We start from the raw sequence: 16,812 nt of genomic DNA, 5'->3' as shown, positions 1-16,812 counted from the left end.
TAAATAAATAAATAAATAAATAAAATAAAGATTTGAGATGATGCATATGTGAATTACCCCGATTTGATCATTACACATTGTATACATATATTAAAATATCACTCTGTCTCTGATAAATATTACAATTATTACATGTCAACTGAAATTCAACAAAACTAACACCCTCAGTGAGATTGATTGACATATAGTAAGTGGCATATATTTAAATTTATAATTAGGTAAGCTTTGACATACGGTGAAACTGCCAACACAATCCTGATGGTGAACACATAAAACACACCCAAAAGTTTCCTCACAGCTCGTTGTGATCCCTTTCTTCCATATTTTCTTGCCCTCTTCACACCCCTGACAACCTCTGATCTGCTTTGTCGTTATGTATCAGTTTGCATTTTCTAGAATTTCATATATATGTAATCGTATAGTATGTCATTTTGGGAGGAGGGGTCTGGCTTCTTTCACTCACAATAATTATTTTGAGATTCATCCATATTATTACAGGTATCAAAAAATAAATAATTTTTATTGCTGACTAGTGTTCCATTGCATGCACCATCACTTATTTCTTGACTTGTTTATGGACACATGGTGGTTTTCAGTTGTTAGCTGTTATATATAAAACTGCTGTGCACATTCACCTGCAACTTTCTGTACGAAAGTTTACTTTCCAAAATATTGGGAGAAGAATGTCTAGGTAATATTAAAGGTATGTGCTTAACGTTTTAAAAGATGTCCAAATGGTTTTCCAAAGTAGTTGTTACACTTTCAGTTCTAATAACAGTGTGTGAGAGTTCGAATGCTCCAAATCTTCACCAACAATGGTGTGACCAGATGTTGTATTTTAGACATTCAAATAAGTAGGCCACCATAGTTCATTGTGGATTTAATTTTCATCACTCCAATGGCTAAAAATGTTGGACCAAAAAAAAAAAAAAAAGATAAAGTAGCCCTCTAGGTGAAGAAAAATAAAATTAAAGTGGGTACAAACAGAATTTTTTTTTTCATGATTTAGTGGTTGAGTAGTGAGCTATGGTTATTTTATGTGTCTAAAATGTTTACATTTAAAAGTAAGATGTTTAAATAATATTGGGTTATCTTCTAGTCTACATGTCACATAATACGTACTTTTTTTAAACGAAAGTTTTAAAACCTGGATTTTAAAAAGAGAACAACTACCCTTCAGCAATTACAGAGGACAAAGGAACTTGTGTATCTAAAGACTGAATGTTATTTAGCAGCTCTTTGGTCAGCTTGGATTGGTCACATATGGGGAAACTGGGAAATAATAGGGGCTACTTAACACTGCAGAAGAACATTACAGATGGTGTAAAGAGTGGTTTTGGAATCTATCCAGACTTCCTCCTAAAATAAAAATTTAAACAGCTGTGTTTGAGAGATGGGTATGCACGATTCTTGTAAGAAAAACTGTGTAGATGTTTGAGGTCCCCTTAGTCTCTGATGCTACCATTGTTCCATTTGTATTTTAGGGTAGAGAAACATTCATGAATTTTGGGAAAAGCACATTAGTTACAATATGCTTGTTGACTGAACATTTTGAGAATTCTGACAGTGATTTTCCTAATGCAAAGATGATAAAATATACAACTTAGAGAAATAAAAAGAATTAGTCTCAGAAAACCCTGCGCTGGGTTATTTTTTGTTGTTGTTTTTATTTTTATTTATTTGTTTTTTCTTTATATCCTTAGGGTTTTGGGGAACAGGTGGTATTTGGTTACATGAGTAAGTTCTTTAGCAGTGATTTGTGAGGTTTTGGTATACACATCACCCGGGCAGTATATGCTGAACCCAATTTGTAGCCTTTTATCCCTCATCCCCCTCCGCCCTTTCCCCCCAAGTCTCCAAAGTCCATTGTATCATTTTTATGCCTTTGCATCCTCATAGCTGAGCTCCCACTTTTGAGTAAGAACATATGATGTTTGGTTTTCCATTCCTGAGTTACTTCACTTTGAATAATAATCTCCAGTCCCATCCAGGTTGCGAATGCCATTAATTCATTCCTTTTTATAAATGAGTAGTATTCCGTCATATATATATATATATATATATATACACACACACACACACACACACATACACACACACACACATATACACACCACCGTTTTTTTTAGCCACTCTTTGATTGATGGGCATTTGGGCTGGTTACATATTTTTGCAGCTATGAATTGTGCTGCTATAAACATGCATGTGCAAGTATCTTTTTCGTATAATGAATTCTTTTCCCCGGGTAGATACCCAGCAGTGGGATTGCTGGATCTAGGTTAAGTTTTATTAAAAAAAAAAAAAAAATTAGGAGCCTAATGGAGGCCCTTACTGTTTTGAACTTTGGGAAAATTGGAGATACTGTATTTGGCAGCAGAAAATTTTTAAGCTTTTAGGGTTTTTAGTAGAAAATACCTTATAATTTGAAAAAGAGAAACCGTTCTCATTTCCCAACCAATAACAATATGTATCTTCTTATCACAGCACACCTTTGTAAGTTCCTAGGCTGCAAAGAGGTCTGCCAGGTCTATTATGTAAGAAGAATGATTTTCAGAATATAGTGAGGTTGAAGGCTAAGATACAGAATAGCTAGAAGCTGGGGGTTATTGTTTTGTTTGGAAATAGCACTACTCTAAATTTCTAATTAATGTTTTATTCTCTTTGCCTGTGGGACTGGCAGTATTTCTAAGTCATTTGTGATTATGTTGTGCCATTAAAATGTCAAAGGCTGTATTTATAGCATTGACTTTATTTCAGTGCTGGTTTATAAATTGTAAAACTGCCAGTTTAATGTTGACATTTTAAAAATGTTTCATCTTATTACATATTAGAAAAAGCATATGAGTTGACTATAGTTTCATTACATAGTGTGAATACAGTTTTTTAGATGAAAACTGTTACCATTTGCATGCACTGTATCTGTAGGATAATAAATAGCTTTTAAGAGATAGGAAAAAAAGAAAATTAATTAATTTATTCTGAAAAAAAGAGTATCCAGATTATTAGAATTATTACAAAGCACGTTTGTTTTGGTCATTTACACCATCAGAAATATAGATGATTCTCAGAAAGGTTACTGATTGTAAGATAATTTTCTTTCTGATTATCAGCATTCTTCCTCCTTAGTGATTCTTGTCTATATTAGAGTACTACCTTCGAGAAATGGGGTTCTGCCCTGGATTGTTCTATCACAGTGACTTGCATTTCAACCTCAGGTTATATTTGCTCAGATTTTTCACATATATTATTTTGTCCCTTAGAACTCTGAGAAGTAAACTGTTATCCCTAATGAATGAATTCCTTTCTTCACTTAGCATGCATTGGGCACATATTGTGAGTTACAGTTCTATGGTGAAATCACAGCTTTTGTCATTAAGCCCTCAAACCTTATTTGATTGGAGGTCAACTCCAGTTGCTGGGTTGGTGGTAAAATGAGGGAAGGGAGCCCAGTGTGACTGTAGGGAGTGGTGGAGACTAGTGCACTAAAGAACATGTCCTTCCATGTAAGGGACAACTAATCGTTAGCTCTGGCTCATGTTACCTTGATGTGGGACTCAAGGCTGTCAGATTGTCTAATTTTTCAAGAACACTCTTCATTTTTATTATTGAAAGCAAATGTTAAAGATTAAGTGTTGCAGTGACTAAAGAAAATAAATGCTGACCAGGTGCAACAAAAAGGCTAGAAAGAGAGAGAAGTAACCAGGTAATTATGCAGTGAGTGGAAGTCCAGCGTGCTGTGGAAGCAGAAAGAAGAGATGCTGATGCAGATTTAAGGGGATTTCAGAAGACCTGTGACAGGCTGGGGGCAGGCATTGTAGAGGAAGGGACAGCTGAGGGATCTGCTGGTGGAAGCAGTCACTGTGGTTTGAGATCCAGGGGTCCACCCAGCCAATCAGAGATGAAGCCCAGAGCTGCTCCTCCCCAGCAGTGCTCCCCTGTCTCTGCGTGGTGACACAGCAGCACAGGTGTTCATGATTTTGGACAAGAAGACACAAGGGGTGTGCGTTGTAACACTTAGCGGATTTATCTTAGAGGGAGGCCAGTTAGGGCACACCCGTGTCAGTTACCGTTCACTGGAACGAGCAGGCTGAGCAGCTTTGAGAAGCAGCCACTCTATGTGCAGCTGAACGGCATGTTTCCCGCTCTGCACTTGGGGTTCGTGTCCCTTCTTTGCATGCTCCAGATACTGCTAAGCTGTGTATTGTCGTTGAATAGGAGATAGTGAGGCCGCCGTTTCGTGCTCGTGGAATACAGTAAACCAGGCATCCTTAGTCTCCCTAGTGCTTATGTGAGGCCAGTTTCTCTGCACATGTCCTCCAAGAAATGCATGCTAGACTGTTACAGATGCTGTGGAGACTGGAGGTTTTGGCAAACTATAAAAACCCCAGCAGCCAGACCCATGGTACATAATCTCAGTCATTTGTAGGGCTTGTGCTTGCTAAATCATCCCCAAATAAATAGAACACTGAAGCATATAAAAGCATTTTTCTGTTTTTGGGCCAGACCCTGGATGTCCAGAATGTAAAAATAGTTTTAATAAATAACCTTTTGATTGCCTTATTTTTATTTTAAATATTATTACTTAAACGCTTAAGCTATTTCATGAAATTTTCCTTCTGTTTATGAATGCCAAAGAATTTCATTCCACTTCAGGAAATTCAAGGTCACACTTATAACCGTCCACCAGCTAAATTGTTTATTTCTAAAATACTCCTAGGCCAGGCTATGTCAAAAGGTGTTTTGGAGATCACTACCTTGGCCAAGCTGCAAGCTCCCTTGAAGGAACAAGTTGTAGTGTCTTCTAGCCTAGTCCTGCCTCCTTTCAGGCACCTAAGGACCGTTTAACCAATGTTTGTTGAATCAACAAATACATGATTAAATGTATTATTGCATTATGTGTCTCTCATCAGTTTTGTTGAGGTAGCCCTGCTGTCCCGAATGGCAGGAGTCATTGGATGCTGGTGATGGGTTAGGACACAAGCCTAGGTCAGCATGGCGGGATGCTGAGCAGGCATGAACTGGATTTGATTTCCACTGGTTCTAGTATTTGTTTCCTTTGACCTTCAGTTTTCTCTTCCATCACAGGGGATAAATGTCTACTCTAGAGTGTGGTAGAAAGCTTAAAAAAGCTATGCTTTATTTTATTTATTTATTTATTTTGAGACGGAGTCTTGCTGTGTCGCCCAGGCTGGAGTGCAGTGGCCGGATCTCAGCTCACTGCAAGCTCCGCCTCCCGGGTTCATGCCGTTCTCCTGCCTCAGCCTCCTGAGTAGCTGGGACTACAGGTGCCCACCACTACACCCGGCTAATTTTTTGTATTTTTAGTAGAGACGGGGTTTCACTGTGTTAGCCAGGATGGTCTCGATCTCCTGACCTCGTGATCCACCCACCTCAGCCTCCCAAAGTGCTGGGATGACAGGCGTGAGCCACCGAAGCTATGCTTTTTTAAAGCATTAGCACAGTACTCAACATTATAAATACTTGGTTCAGACTCTTGGTGGATTCTTAGTCTTCAGATGCCTTCTGCAGTCTCCTGGGTCCCGAGGGCTAAAATGCTGCTGCCACTTTACTGCGGCCGCCTAGATGCCTCCTCTTGTCTGATGGATTACAGTATTAGAGGACTGTCACATGCTAACAGATCGTTTGATCCTCCATAATAATGTCATTAACATGAAGGACAATAATAGTTGCTAACACTTCTATAGCACTTATCATGTGCCAGAAACAGTTTATATCAGCTGATTCTCCTGAAAGTGCTTTACAGCTGTTAAACTAATTCCTCACAGCAATTTCAGGAGGTAGGTACTATCATTCTGCCCCACTTAGAGATGAGGAAACTGAGACTCAGGGTTAAGGAACTTATCCCCGGTTGCACAGCTCATAAGTGGTGGTCTCAATAACAACAGCAGTGGTAACAGCATCAGCAACTGCTCCAGGCACTGGGCTCGGCACTTTGTATTAGCCCAGTTAGTCCTCACAACGCCCCTGTGAGATGGGTTCTCTTTTTGTCTCCTTATGAATGGGTGGCATCAAAGTGACAATGTTAAGAAGTGCTTCACGATTTGTCTGTCTTTTTCAGTAGTTAGTGTAGCATCCCACTAGACGATTCTATCCAAACTAATCGCTCGAATATGGTATGTGCTGACTGACTTGTCAATCTCTTTGTCTCATATTTTGTGTAAATGCTTTGGCTTTATCCCTGTTGTTTCTTATTAGTTTTAATTCCACCTAAATTACACATTTTTTACTTTTAAAACTGAATACATTTTTAAAAATTTAAGATTGTATCATAAAAGAAATAACCTGAAGCATGCACTTCAAAGAATGTGATTTTTATCTTCTCACCCTAACCCTGTGTCTACACAAGCAGTAAGTTGCATGGTTGGGTAATTGCTGGATGATTTTGAGATATGCCAGCGGGGAAAAAAGTTATGACCAAGGAGCTGGAAAAGTGAAAAAAGCTGTTTGAATTCACTTCAAAATGGGTCATTCACTCAACAAAGGTAAATGATTTTTCATTGCCCTGGCAATGTGACCTGCCTAGGCAGTGGGCGTGGTTCATCTGGGTGCAGCCACTCCGGGGTACCCATCAGCTCACCCCGGTAGCTGCTCAGCCCGCAGCTCTGCCCCCTCTGCCTCCTTTGTTGTTGTCGTTGTTGTTTTTCTTGAGCTCTTTGCCCGTGGTTCTGGTTCTGTGCTCTGGTTTCTTTCTAAGTCACACGATCCACTTGGGATCTGTTAGTTTTGGAAACTTCAACTTTAAAGGAAACAGAACCGCTGTTTCTCTACCTGATGGAGCAGCCAGATGAGGCTTTGCTTTTTCTTTTTGATCTCTTCTGTGGACATGTGTGGATCTGTAAAAAACAGCCAGATTTGGTTCTACATTTTAGATCATTCCTGGTAAAGATAAAGAGGCTTGGTTTATCTTTTATTGAAATGTTGGGTTAGTGCCTGTGATTTCATTACCCGTAAATGACTTTTAGATGTTTTAAGCTGAATGCTTATTTTTCTGCCGTACATACTTTGCACCGTACTGGTTTGGGAAAGAATTCACAAATGTGAAATGTTATCTGTCTGCTTCTTAGTGAAGACAAAGTTGTCAAGATACAAACCTAGTGTCTTCATTTAATAACACATTGTCTGTCAGGGCGTATGTGACACAGTAGATGTAGAAACGGATGCTCCACCTGGGTTTGCATCCAGGTGTGCCTCTTACTAGCAGTGTGACCTTGGGCAGGTTACTTAGCCCTCTCTGAGTCCATTTCCCCATCGCTAAAATGGGAATACTGACAGGATCTACCTTCTAGAGTGGTTGTGAGGATTAAGTGAGGTAGCATGCTGAAAATAGTACCTGGCACATAGTGCCTAGTAAGGGTTGTTATTTTATCACTATCATTACCCTGTTGGCATTGTGTAAACCCATATAAATGGGAGGTTTACATGGTCACTATTTGAATAGAATTTCATGCTGAGTGAAGTAGATTGGCCGCTGTAAAGACATGGGTAGAAAATATCAATAAAGGCGGGTGTAGCCTGGAAACTCAGAGCCTGTAAGAGTTTTGAATGTATGTATAGGTAAACAGAGCTTCAATTCTCATAATATGAATTATAAAAGAATTACATATTATTTGTCTTTTTTCTTTTTTAAAGGTGGTTTCTTTTAAAACACAAATAATATTTATTACCTAGTCTATGTAGTAAGTGATAAATATTATATGGTAAACAGAGCACAGTCATTGATGTCTTTCATATCAACTGCATCTTCCTTTCTGTCTTTTATTTAGAACTCCCCAACAATAAATACATTGGATAAGAACGATGGCTTTAAAGGTGCTACTAGAACAAGAGAAAACGTTTTTCACTCTTTTAGTATTACTAGGCTATTTGGTAAGTAAACTCTTTTTTTCTTTAATAAAAATGTGGTGAAAGAATTCATGTACTAATAAGTAGTAGCAGTACCAAATCATTTTATTTTTTATTTATTTATTTATTTTTTGAGGCAGCGTCTTGCTCTTTTGCCCAGGCTGGAGTGCAGTGGTGCAATCTTGGCTCACTGTAACCTCTGCCTCCCAGGTTCAAGCAGTTCTCCTGCTTCAGGCTCCCGAGTCACTGGGACTACAGACACCCGCCACCACTCCCAGCTAATTTTTGTATTTTTAGTAGAGATGGGGTTTCACCATGTTGTCCAGGCTGATCTTGAATTCCTGACCTCAGGTGATCTGCCTGCTTCGGCCTCCCAAAGTGCTGGGATTACAGGCATGAGCCACCACACCTGGCCCAAGATAATTTTCTATTTCTGATCCAATATTATGTTTTTATCTCTTTCAAATGGCATTTTATTATTTTTGCATGTAATTAATAAGTGAAAGATTGCTGCTTATTCATGATGTTTGTAACAGTTGTTGAAATTATCTTATTTAAGTGTAGGTGAAGTCATCAAATTGCAGTGTTACTTGTGGCACTGTGACAATGATACTATTTTGCCTTTATAGGCATGTATCTCTTGTAACGTATGCCAGAAGCTAAAAGACCATAAAATCTAATTTGGAGCCCATGACCTTCACAGTTTATGAATAATTTAGAATAGGTTTTTAGAAGTTATTATTTTATATAGTTGTTTATATTCTTCTTGGTTCCAAAAAGCATGAAAAACAGATGGAAAATTTTAATGTTTGAAAGTTTGACAGAAGATTTATGAAGGTGTTCAAAAGAACAAGATGTATTTAATCTAGAGATAAAATAATGATCTACAGATATATAAAGAAAGATTTACACTGAAGACAATATGCAAAGTTTTCTTGAAAGACAAAGTTAAGCTGGATGCCGTGGCTCATGCTTGCGATCCCAGCACTTTGGGAGGCTGAGGCAGGTGGATCATTTGAGGTGTGGAGTTCAATACCAGCTTGGCCAACATGGTGAGACCCCATCTTTACTAAAAATACAAAAATTAACTGGGCGTGGTGGTGCGCACCTGTAATCCCAGCTACTTGGGAGGCTGAGGTAGGAGAATCGCTTGAACGTGAGAGGCAGAGGTTGCAGTGAGCTGAGATCACACCACAGCACTCTAGCCTGGGCGACAGAGCGAGACTGCGTCTCAGAAATAAATAAAGAGATAAATAAAAATAAAAAATAAAGACAAAGCGGGACTCAGGTGAATGTAGGAGAGCTTCCCTTCTGTAACTGGAGGCTGTTAAACACTGAATAATGGTCTAAGAGGAAGGTTGTGTAATTTTTCTCTTTACAGTCTCTTTGTGGTGGAAGGGAAGCTCCTACGCCTTATAAATAAGTAAACTCCTCCAAGATTGGGAGTTGAGGAGGAGTTGAGGCTCTTTCTCTCTCTCTCTTTTTCTCTCTATCTCTATCTTTTTTTTTTGAGACAAAGTTTCACTTTGTCACTAGGCTGGAGTGCAGTGGTGCGATTTTGGCTCACTGCAACCTGCACTTCCCGGGTTCAAGTGATTCTCCTGCCTCAGCCCTCCCAAGTAGCTGGGACTACAGGTGCGCACCACCACACCTAGCTAATTTTTGTATTTTTAGTAGAGACAAGGTTTCACCATGTTAGCCAGGATGGTCTCAATCTCTTGACCTCGTGATCCGCCCACCTTGGACTCCCAAGGTGCTGGGATTATAGGCATGAGCCACCGTGCCTCGCCGCCTCAAAGAATTTTCTAGTCTCAAATCTCACCTTGAATTCTTCCTCCTGCTTGCCCTAGATATTAAACCTTTGACCTTAAAGAGGTTGTTAAATAACTTCACGATATTCCTGCTTCAAGGTGGAGGAGGTTTGTACAGAATTATATGCATCACAATGTCCTGTGCTCAGCTGTGTAGCAAGCATTAGATAGAACAGCAGTGTCTGTTCCCCCAGTTCCTCCTAAGATTTTCAGCTTCCATTAAGGAAAACAGAACCGCATCAGTAGCACTATTCAGGGCATTCTTTCTTAGAATAAGAGGTTGGACCAAATGTCTTCACCAATTCTGTGATGTTGGTAAAGCAACATTATTTATTAAATACTGTGTGTTAAGCAGATAACATACTTTGCTAGGATGATATCATACAAGGATAACTTGTTTTCAGAGAAAATAAGAGAGAAAAGCTATATTTTGGAAAATGACAAATAACCTTTGTTTTTGCCTAAAGTATAAATTTTCCCGTTAAGTCCTGTGCTGTGAACCAAAGTATCCTGTTAGGTCCCAGGCAGTGGCTCACTGGTAATCGGTAAAGGCATAAGCCCAGATTTCAATGGTATTTCTACTTTGAGGAGTCCCGAGAGTTGGGCCACTACTGCCATCTTTATCATCATCACCAAGAATTTTACTGGTGTCCTGATTGTTAGAAATTATTATTTGAAAGACAGCCTCTAAGGAAACGTAGCTCAGTTGAAAAGGGTTGAAACGTCCCCATCAAAACCGTGTGGCAGATAAGTCTAAATGATAATTGCAAAGTTCTTGTGGCTGTACTCTTGTGGCTATACTAATCTATTCAATTTATTTAATTCATTATACTTGAATATGTTTATATTTCTTACAGATGAAAAAATGTTTTAATTCAGATTTTTTTCTGGTAGCAAAAGGACCTTGGGTCATATATCAAACAAAGTCATAACTGTTTTTTGCTTTTAAATATCTTCTTACTTAGAGAAGAGAACAGCTCCTAAGTCATGTCGTATCTTGGGTCCCAGAAGGTTTTCTGAGGAGGATAGCAGTTAATTCCAAGAAAATGGCACACCCTGTTTAGAGAACCAATGAGTATTCTCTGGAATACAGAGAAGAATTTGGCTTATTGATTTAGTTGTTCCACTGACTTATTCAGAAAGTGGGTTTTCTTCCTAAAGTGAACATTGAATTGACTCTGAACTGATGTTTACATTCAGTGATTGTGTGACTAATATTGAAAATATTGTTCCTTTCTTGCAAAAAAATATGTTTAACATACTTTAAGATAACATTTTGTTAAATTTTTTTTTTCAGTCATGTAAAGTGACTTGTGAAACAGGAGACTGTAGACAACAAGAATTCAGGGATCGGTCTGGAAATTGTGTTCCCTGCAGCCAGTGTGGGCCAGGCATGGAGTTGTCTAAGGTATGTTGGATACATGGCAAAGTTGTATATCTGTGTTTGTAAAATGCATTCTTCTTCTTCTTTTTTTTTTTAATGCATTCTTCTTAACTAAATTATTTGAGTTAATTATTAATGAAGCTTTGGATACCATGACAGAATTATTGGATTATTATGTCACTTTGGCCAAATATCATACAATTCCCTTTTTAATACTTTTGATTCATGTGTCTTACTGAGATAAATAGGTTCTCAAACCCAGAATTCAACAGATGTCATTGTTTTATATAATTTAAGATTTGTAGTATTTCACTAAAACAATACAATTTTAAAGGTTTATTTGCATTAATCAATAACAACCAAAATTCCATTGAAGATTTAAAACTAAAGCTTTATGGGCTGGCTAGCAAGCTGGCTGAATAGAAACAGCTCTGATCTGCAGCTCCCAGCGAGATCAATGCAGAAGGCAGGTGATTTCTTCATTTCCAATTGAGATACCCAGCTCATCTCATTGGGACTGGTTAAACAGTGGGTGCAGCCCATGGAGGCTGAGCCGAAACAGGGTGGGGTGTCGCCTCACCTGGGAAGTGCGAGGAATCCAGGAACTGCTTCCCTTAGCCAAGGAAAGCCTTGAGGGACTGTGCCATGAGGAACGGTGGACTCCAACCCAGATACTACGCTTTTCCCATGTTCTGTGCAACCCACAGACCAGGAGAGGTGCCTATACCACCAGGGCCCTGGTTTTAAGCACAAAACTGGGTGGCCATTTGGGCAGACCCTGAGCTACCTGCAGGAGTTTTTTTTTCCATACCCTAGTGGCATCTGGAATGTCAGTGAAGCAGAACCATTCACTCCCCTGGAAAGGGGAATGAAGCCAGGGAGACAAATGATAAATGGGCTAAATACCCAAATTAAAAGACACAGACTGGCAAATTGGATAAAGAGTCAAGACCCATCGGTGTGCTGTTTTCAGGAGACCCATCTCACGTGCAAAGACACACATAGGCTCAAAATAAAGGGATGGAGGAATATTTACCAAGCAAATGGAAAGCAAAAAAAAGCAGGGGTTGCAATCCTAGTCTCTGATAAAAGACTTTAAACCAACAAAAGATCAAAAAAGACAAGGGCATTAGATAATGGTATAAGGGATCAATGCAACAAGAAGGGAAGGGCTAACTATCCTAAATATATATGCACCCAATACAGGAGCACCCAGATTTACAAAGCAAGTTCTTAGAGACCTACACAAAGACACTTAGACTCCCACACAATAATAGTGGGAGACTTTAACACCCCACTGTGAATATTAGACAGATCAACGAGAAAATTAACAAGGATATTTAGGACTTGAACCCAGCTCTGGACCAGTCGAACCTAACAGACATCTACAGAACTCTCCACCCCTAATCAACAGAATATACATTCTTCTCAGCACCACATTGCACTTACTCTAAAACTGACCACATAATTGGAAGTAAAACGCTCCTCAGCAAATAAAAAAGAATGGAAATCATAACAAACAGTCTCTCAGACCATAGTGCAATCAAATTAGAACTCAGGATTAAGAAACTCACTCGAAGCTGCACAACTACATGGAAACTGAACAACCTGCTCCTGAATGACTACTGGGTAAATAACAAAATTAAGGCAGAAATAAATAAGTTATTTGAAACCAATGAGAACAAAGACACAATGTACCAGAATCTCTGGGATACAACTAAAGCAGTGTTTAGAAGGAAGTTTATAGCACTAAATGCCCACAGGAGAAAGCGGAAAAGATCTAAAATTGACACCCTAACACCACAATGAAAAGAACTAGAGAAGCAACAGCAAACAAATTCAAAAGCTAGCAGAAGACAAGAAATAACTAAGATCAGAGCAGAACTGAAGGAGATAGGGACACAAAAAACCCTTCAAAAAATCAATTAATCCAGGAGCTGGTTTTTTGAAAAGATTAACAAAATAGATAGATCGCTAGCTGGACTAATAAAGAAGAAAAGAGAAAAGAATCAAATAGAAACAATAAAAAAAAATGATAAAGGGGGTATCAACACTGATCCCACAGAAATACAAACTACCATCAGAGAATACTGTTAACACCTCTCTGCAAATAAACTAGAAAATCTAGAAGAAATTCATAAATTCCTGGACATATATACCCTCCCTAGACTAAACCAGGAAGAAGTTGAATCCCTGAATAGATCAAGAACAAGTTCTGAAATTGAGGCAGTAATTAATAGCCTACTACCACCACCACCACCAACAAAAACCCAGGACCAGACGGATTCACAGCCAAATTCTACCAGAGGTACAAACAGGAGCTGGTACCATTCCTTCTGAAACTATTCCAAACAATAGAAGAGGAGGGACTCTAGCTCATTTTATGAGGTCAGCATCATCCTGATATCAAAACCTGGCAGAGACACAACAAAAAAAGAAAATTTCAGGCCAATATCCCTGATGAACATCAGTGTGAAAATCCTCAATAAAATACTGGCAAACTGAATCCAGCAGCACATCAAAAAGCTTATCCACCACAATCAAGTCAGCTTCATCCCTAGCATGCAAGACTGGTTCAATACACGCAAAACAATAAATGTAATCCATCACATAAACAGAACCAATGACAAAACCACATGAGTATCTCAATAGATGCAGAAAAGGCCTATGATAAAATTCAACACCCCTTCATGCTAAAAACTCTCAATAAACTAGGTATTGATTGAATGTATCAGGAAATAGTAAGAGCTGTTTATGACAAACCCACAGCCAATATCATAGTGAATGGGCAAAAGCTGGAAGTATTCCCAGTCTCATTAAACAATGAGAACACATGGACACAGGGAGGGGAACATTACACACCAGGCCCTGTTGCAGTGTGGGTGACAAGGGAAGGGATAGCATTAGGAGAAATACCTAATGTAGATGATGGATTGATGGGCACAGCAAACCACCATGGCACATTTATACCCGTGTAACAAACCTGCACGTTCTGCACGTGTATCCCAGAACTTACGGTTATATATATATATATAACTGTATATATATATAATATTTACGTATATTTATATATATTATATATAACTGTAAGTTCTAAATATATATATATATATATATATACACACACACACACACACCCTAAATCATTGATAACAGAAATCATGAATGCTACTACTTACTGGGAATTCTTTTTCTTAAAATGAATGTTAGCATTGCTAGTCAAGAAGTAGAGCCTACTAGTGTCTTAAGTAAAAGATGCTCTGAGATAGCAGGCATTTTCCAAACCAGGGTTTTGAACATTCCTTTGACAGTGTGTATATTATTATTGATCTCACCACAGTGAGTGTATGTTACTCCCAGGAACACTTTAAATATATTCATTTCAACCACTATTTGCTAAGAAACTGTGTGTTATATCAGGATATATTTCACAGTCTTGGATGTTCTGAAGCCTGCCTTTTTTTGTGAGCACGTTCAGAGCTATACATCCATTTGCTTTATTTGCTGATCTTTTGAAGATGTTACTAGTTGTGGAGAAGTGATGTATTGTTTTGTTTTAAATAAAACATCAAAGCCTTTCTGTTAGAAAAGGAACAACAGATTTTTCTTCTTATTTAAAGGTACTTTTAAAAGAGAAGTCCTTTTCCCCTACAGACTTCCATTATCTACAGTTGAGTCTTGTCATTCACAGATTTTTGATCAATGATCCATAAACAGCAGGAAACAAAGAATTATGCATTCCATAAGTGACTTCTGTTAGACAGCTTTTCTCTCTGGCTTTTGTGTTACATGAGCGGTGGCTTTTAGTATCCTGGGCTTTACATTTGGATTGAAACTGACTGACCTTCAAAATCTGTGTGATATCTCCTTAGCAGTAGCATCTCAACAGGTATTTTTCAACCCATGTTGATTACAGTAATGTGCACTTTCAGACATAGATTTTTCTGTGTCGGGTGTAAAAAGATTAATTTTTAACAGGTTGACATATCTAAGATCAGTGAACAAAGTATTTAAAAATGCCATCATGCCCAAGAGGAAAACAGATTGCTGATGAAAAGAGTCAAACTCTGTAAAATATTTCAAGAGATTTATTCTGAGCCAAAAAATGTGTGACCAGTGGCCCATGACACAGCCCTGGAGAGATCCTGACAACATGTGCCCAAGATGGTAGGGCTCCAGGTTGGTTTTATACAATTTAGGGAGACATAAGACATCACTCAACATTGGTTCGGTCTGGAAAGGCAGGACAACTGGGAGTGGGGAGCAGGTAGGGGAAGGGGGATTCCAGGTCATAGGTGGATTGCAGGACTTTCGGACTGGCTGTTGGTTATTATGTAAAGACCTGGAGTCAATAGAAAGGAATGCCTAGAGTCAACAGAAAGGAATGTCAATAGAAAGAGTTTTAGATACCAAGGGGTTTTAGAGACCAAGGTTTTATCATGCAGATGAAGCCTCCAGTTAGCAGACTTCAGAGAGAATAGACTGTAAGTGTTTTCTTATCAGACTTGAAGAGTCTGTTCCATCAGTAATTCCAAAAGGGAAGAGGGTATCATGAGGCAGGTCTGGCTCCCCGTTTCCATCCTGGCCTGAACTAGTTTTTCAGGTTAACTATGGAATGTCCTTGGCCAAGAGGAGGGACCCATTCAGATGGTGTGGGGCTTAGAATTTTAAGTTTGGTTTAAAGATGATGACGTTTCTTTTCCTCAGACATTCTTCTTTTTCCCAAATCTCTATGAAATTCTGAATGAAACTTCACAGATTCTGAGAGATGAGTAAATAATTTCTAAGAAATTACTGTCTTGATCCTTTGAATCTGCAGAATATAACCTTAAGGTAATTTTTGGAGAATCAGACCAGAAGATGAAAGTCCTATTAGGCTGAATATTTTTGTTGATTAAGAAATCATTTTCCCATTTCTGATTTTGTATATGTGAGGAATTTAGAGGTTGCCACTGTATTCCAACAGGAAGTAAAAAGCTGAACAAACTGAAAGTCCGCAGCTTTTAGATCTGCAAGAGAAGTGAGGTCACAGACAGCTACAGACAATCACAATACACTGCTGCAGAAGCCTCCCCGGGAGCCAGCACCAGGGTGGGAAACCTGCACTGTTACTGACAGACTGCTCTAGCCTAGGTTTGGAAAAGTCTGAGAGTTAAAAACTCCGGGAGGACCCACTCACAGAGCACCCTCCCATGCTTTTGTGAGTTTCATCTCCAGGAACTCGAACCAATTTAAATGTCAAAAGCCAAACCAAACCAAACAAAAAAACCCTTATTTTTCTGACAGGGGAGGCAGAAAAGGAACATTTTGAAATACGCTAGAGCTAGAGCACTCTCTTTCTTAACAAGGACTGCCCTCAAGAGAAACGCACACACCAAAGGCTCACCTGCTGGGGTTTTATCAGAGCCTAACTGACCTGGGGAAGGGAGCTACTGACTCAGCCTGCTCCAGCCATTCTCTCCCATTTTGCAGTTCACAAACAAGCAACTGAGAGGCCCTGGGGAAGCTTGCAGTACAGAGGCACAGGCCTGCACAGTACTATGGAAAGCTGCCCCTTCCTTCACATCTCACCTCCACATTACTAAAAGCCTGTTTATAGCAGCTCCTTCTACCCAGTGTATCATGTATGACATTTAACAAAAATGTACAAAGCATGCTAAATGGCAAGAAGTACAATTTGAAGAGGCAAAGCAAGCGTCAGAACCAGACTTGGCAGGGATCTTGGAGTTATCAGAGAGAATCAAGAACAACTAT

At 39.0% G+C, this 16,812-nt stretch overlaps 1 protein-coding gene across 4 annotated transcripts in view; it reads left to right on the top strand.

Annotated features, from left to right (window-relative positions):
* Positions 1–16,812, top strand: part of TNFRSF19 (tumor necrosis factor receptor superfamily, member 19) — a 103,687-nt gene that overhangs the window by 12,403 nt on the left and 74,472 nt on the right. For 3 of the 4 annotated variants that reach the window (XM_011958818.1, XM_011958826.1, XM_011958811.1), the window contains exons 2-3: positions 7,785–7,887; positions 10,972–11,082. The exons of the other annotated variant lie outside the window; for it this stretch is intronic. In XM_011958818.1, the coding sequence (XP_011814208.1) occupies positions 7,819–7,887; positions 10,972–11,082 (180 nt within the window). In that variant the 5' untranslated portion in view covers positions 7,785–7,818. The remainder of the gene's footprint in view (positions 1–7,784; positions 7,888–10,971; positions 11,083–16,812) is intronic. 4 annotated transcript variants of the gene reach the window in all.

The sequence above is a fragment of the Colobus angolensis genome, unplaced genomic scaffold (assembly GCF_000951035.1).
Source record: "Colobus angolensis palliatus isolate OR3802 unplaced genomic scaffold, Cang.pa_1.0 Scaffold113, whole genome shotgun sequence".
NCBI classification, from domain to species: domain Eukaryota; kingdom Metazoa; phylum Chordata; class Mammalia; order Primates; family Cercopithecidae; genus Colobus; species Colobus angolensis.
The sequence above is the reverse complement of the archived record's forward strand: the minus strand, read 5'-3'. Positions and strand labels throughout refer to the sequence as shown.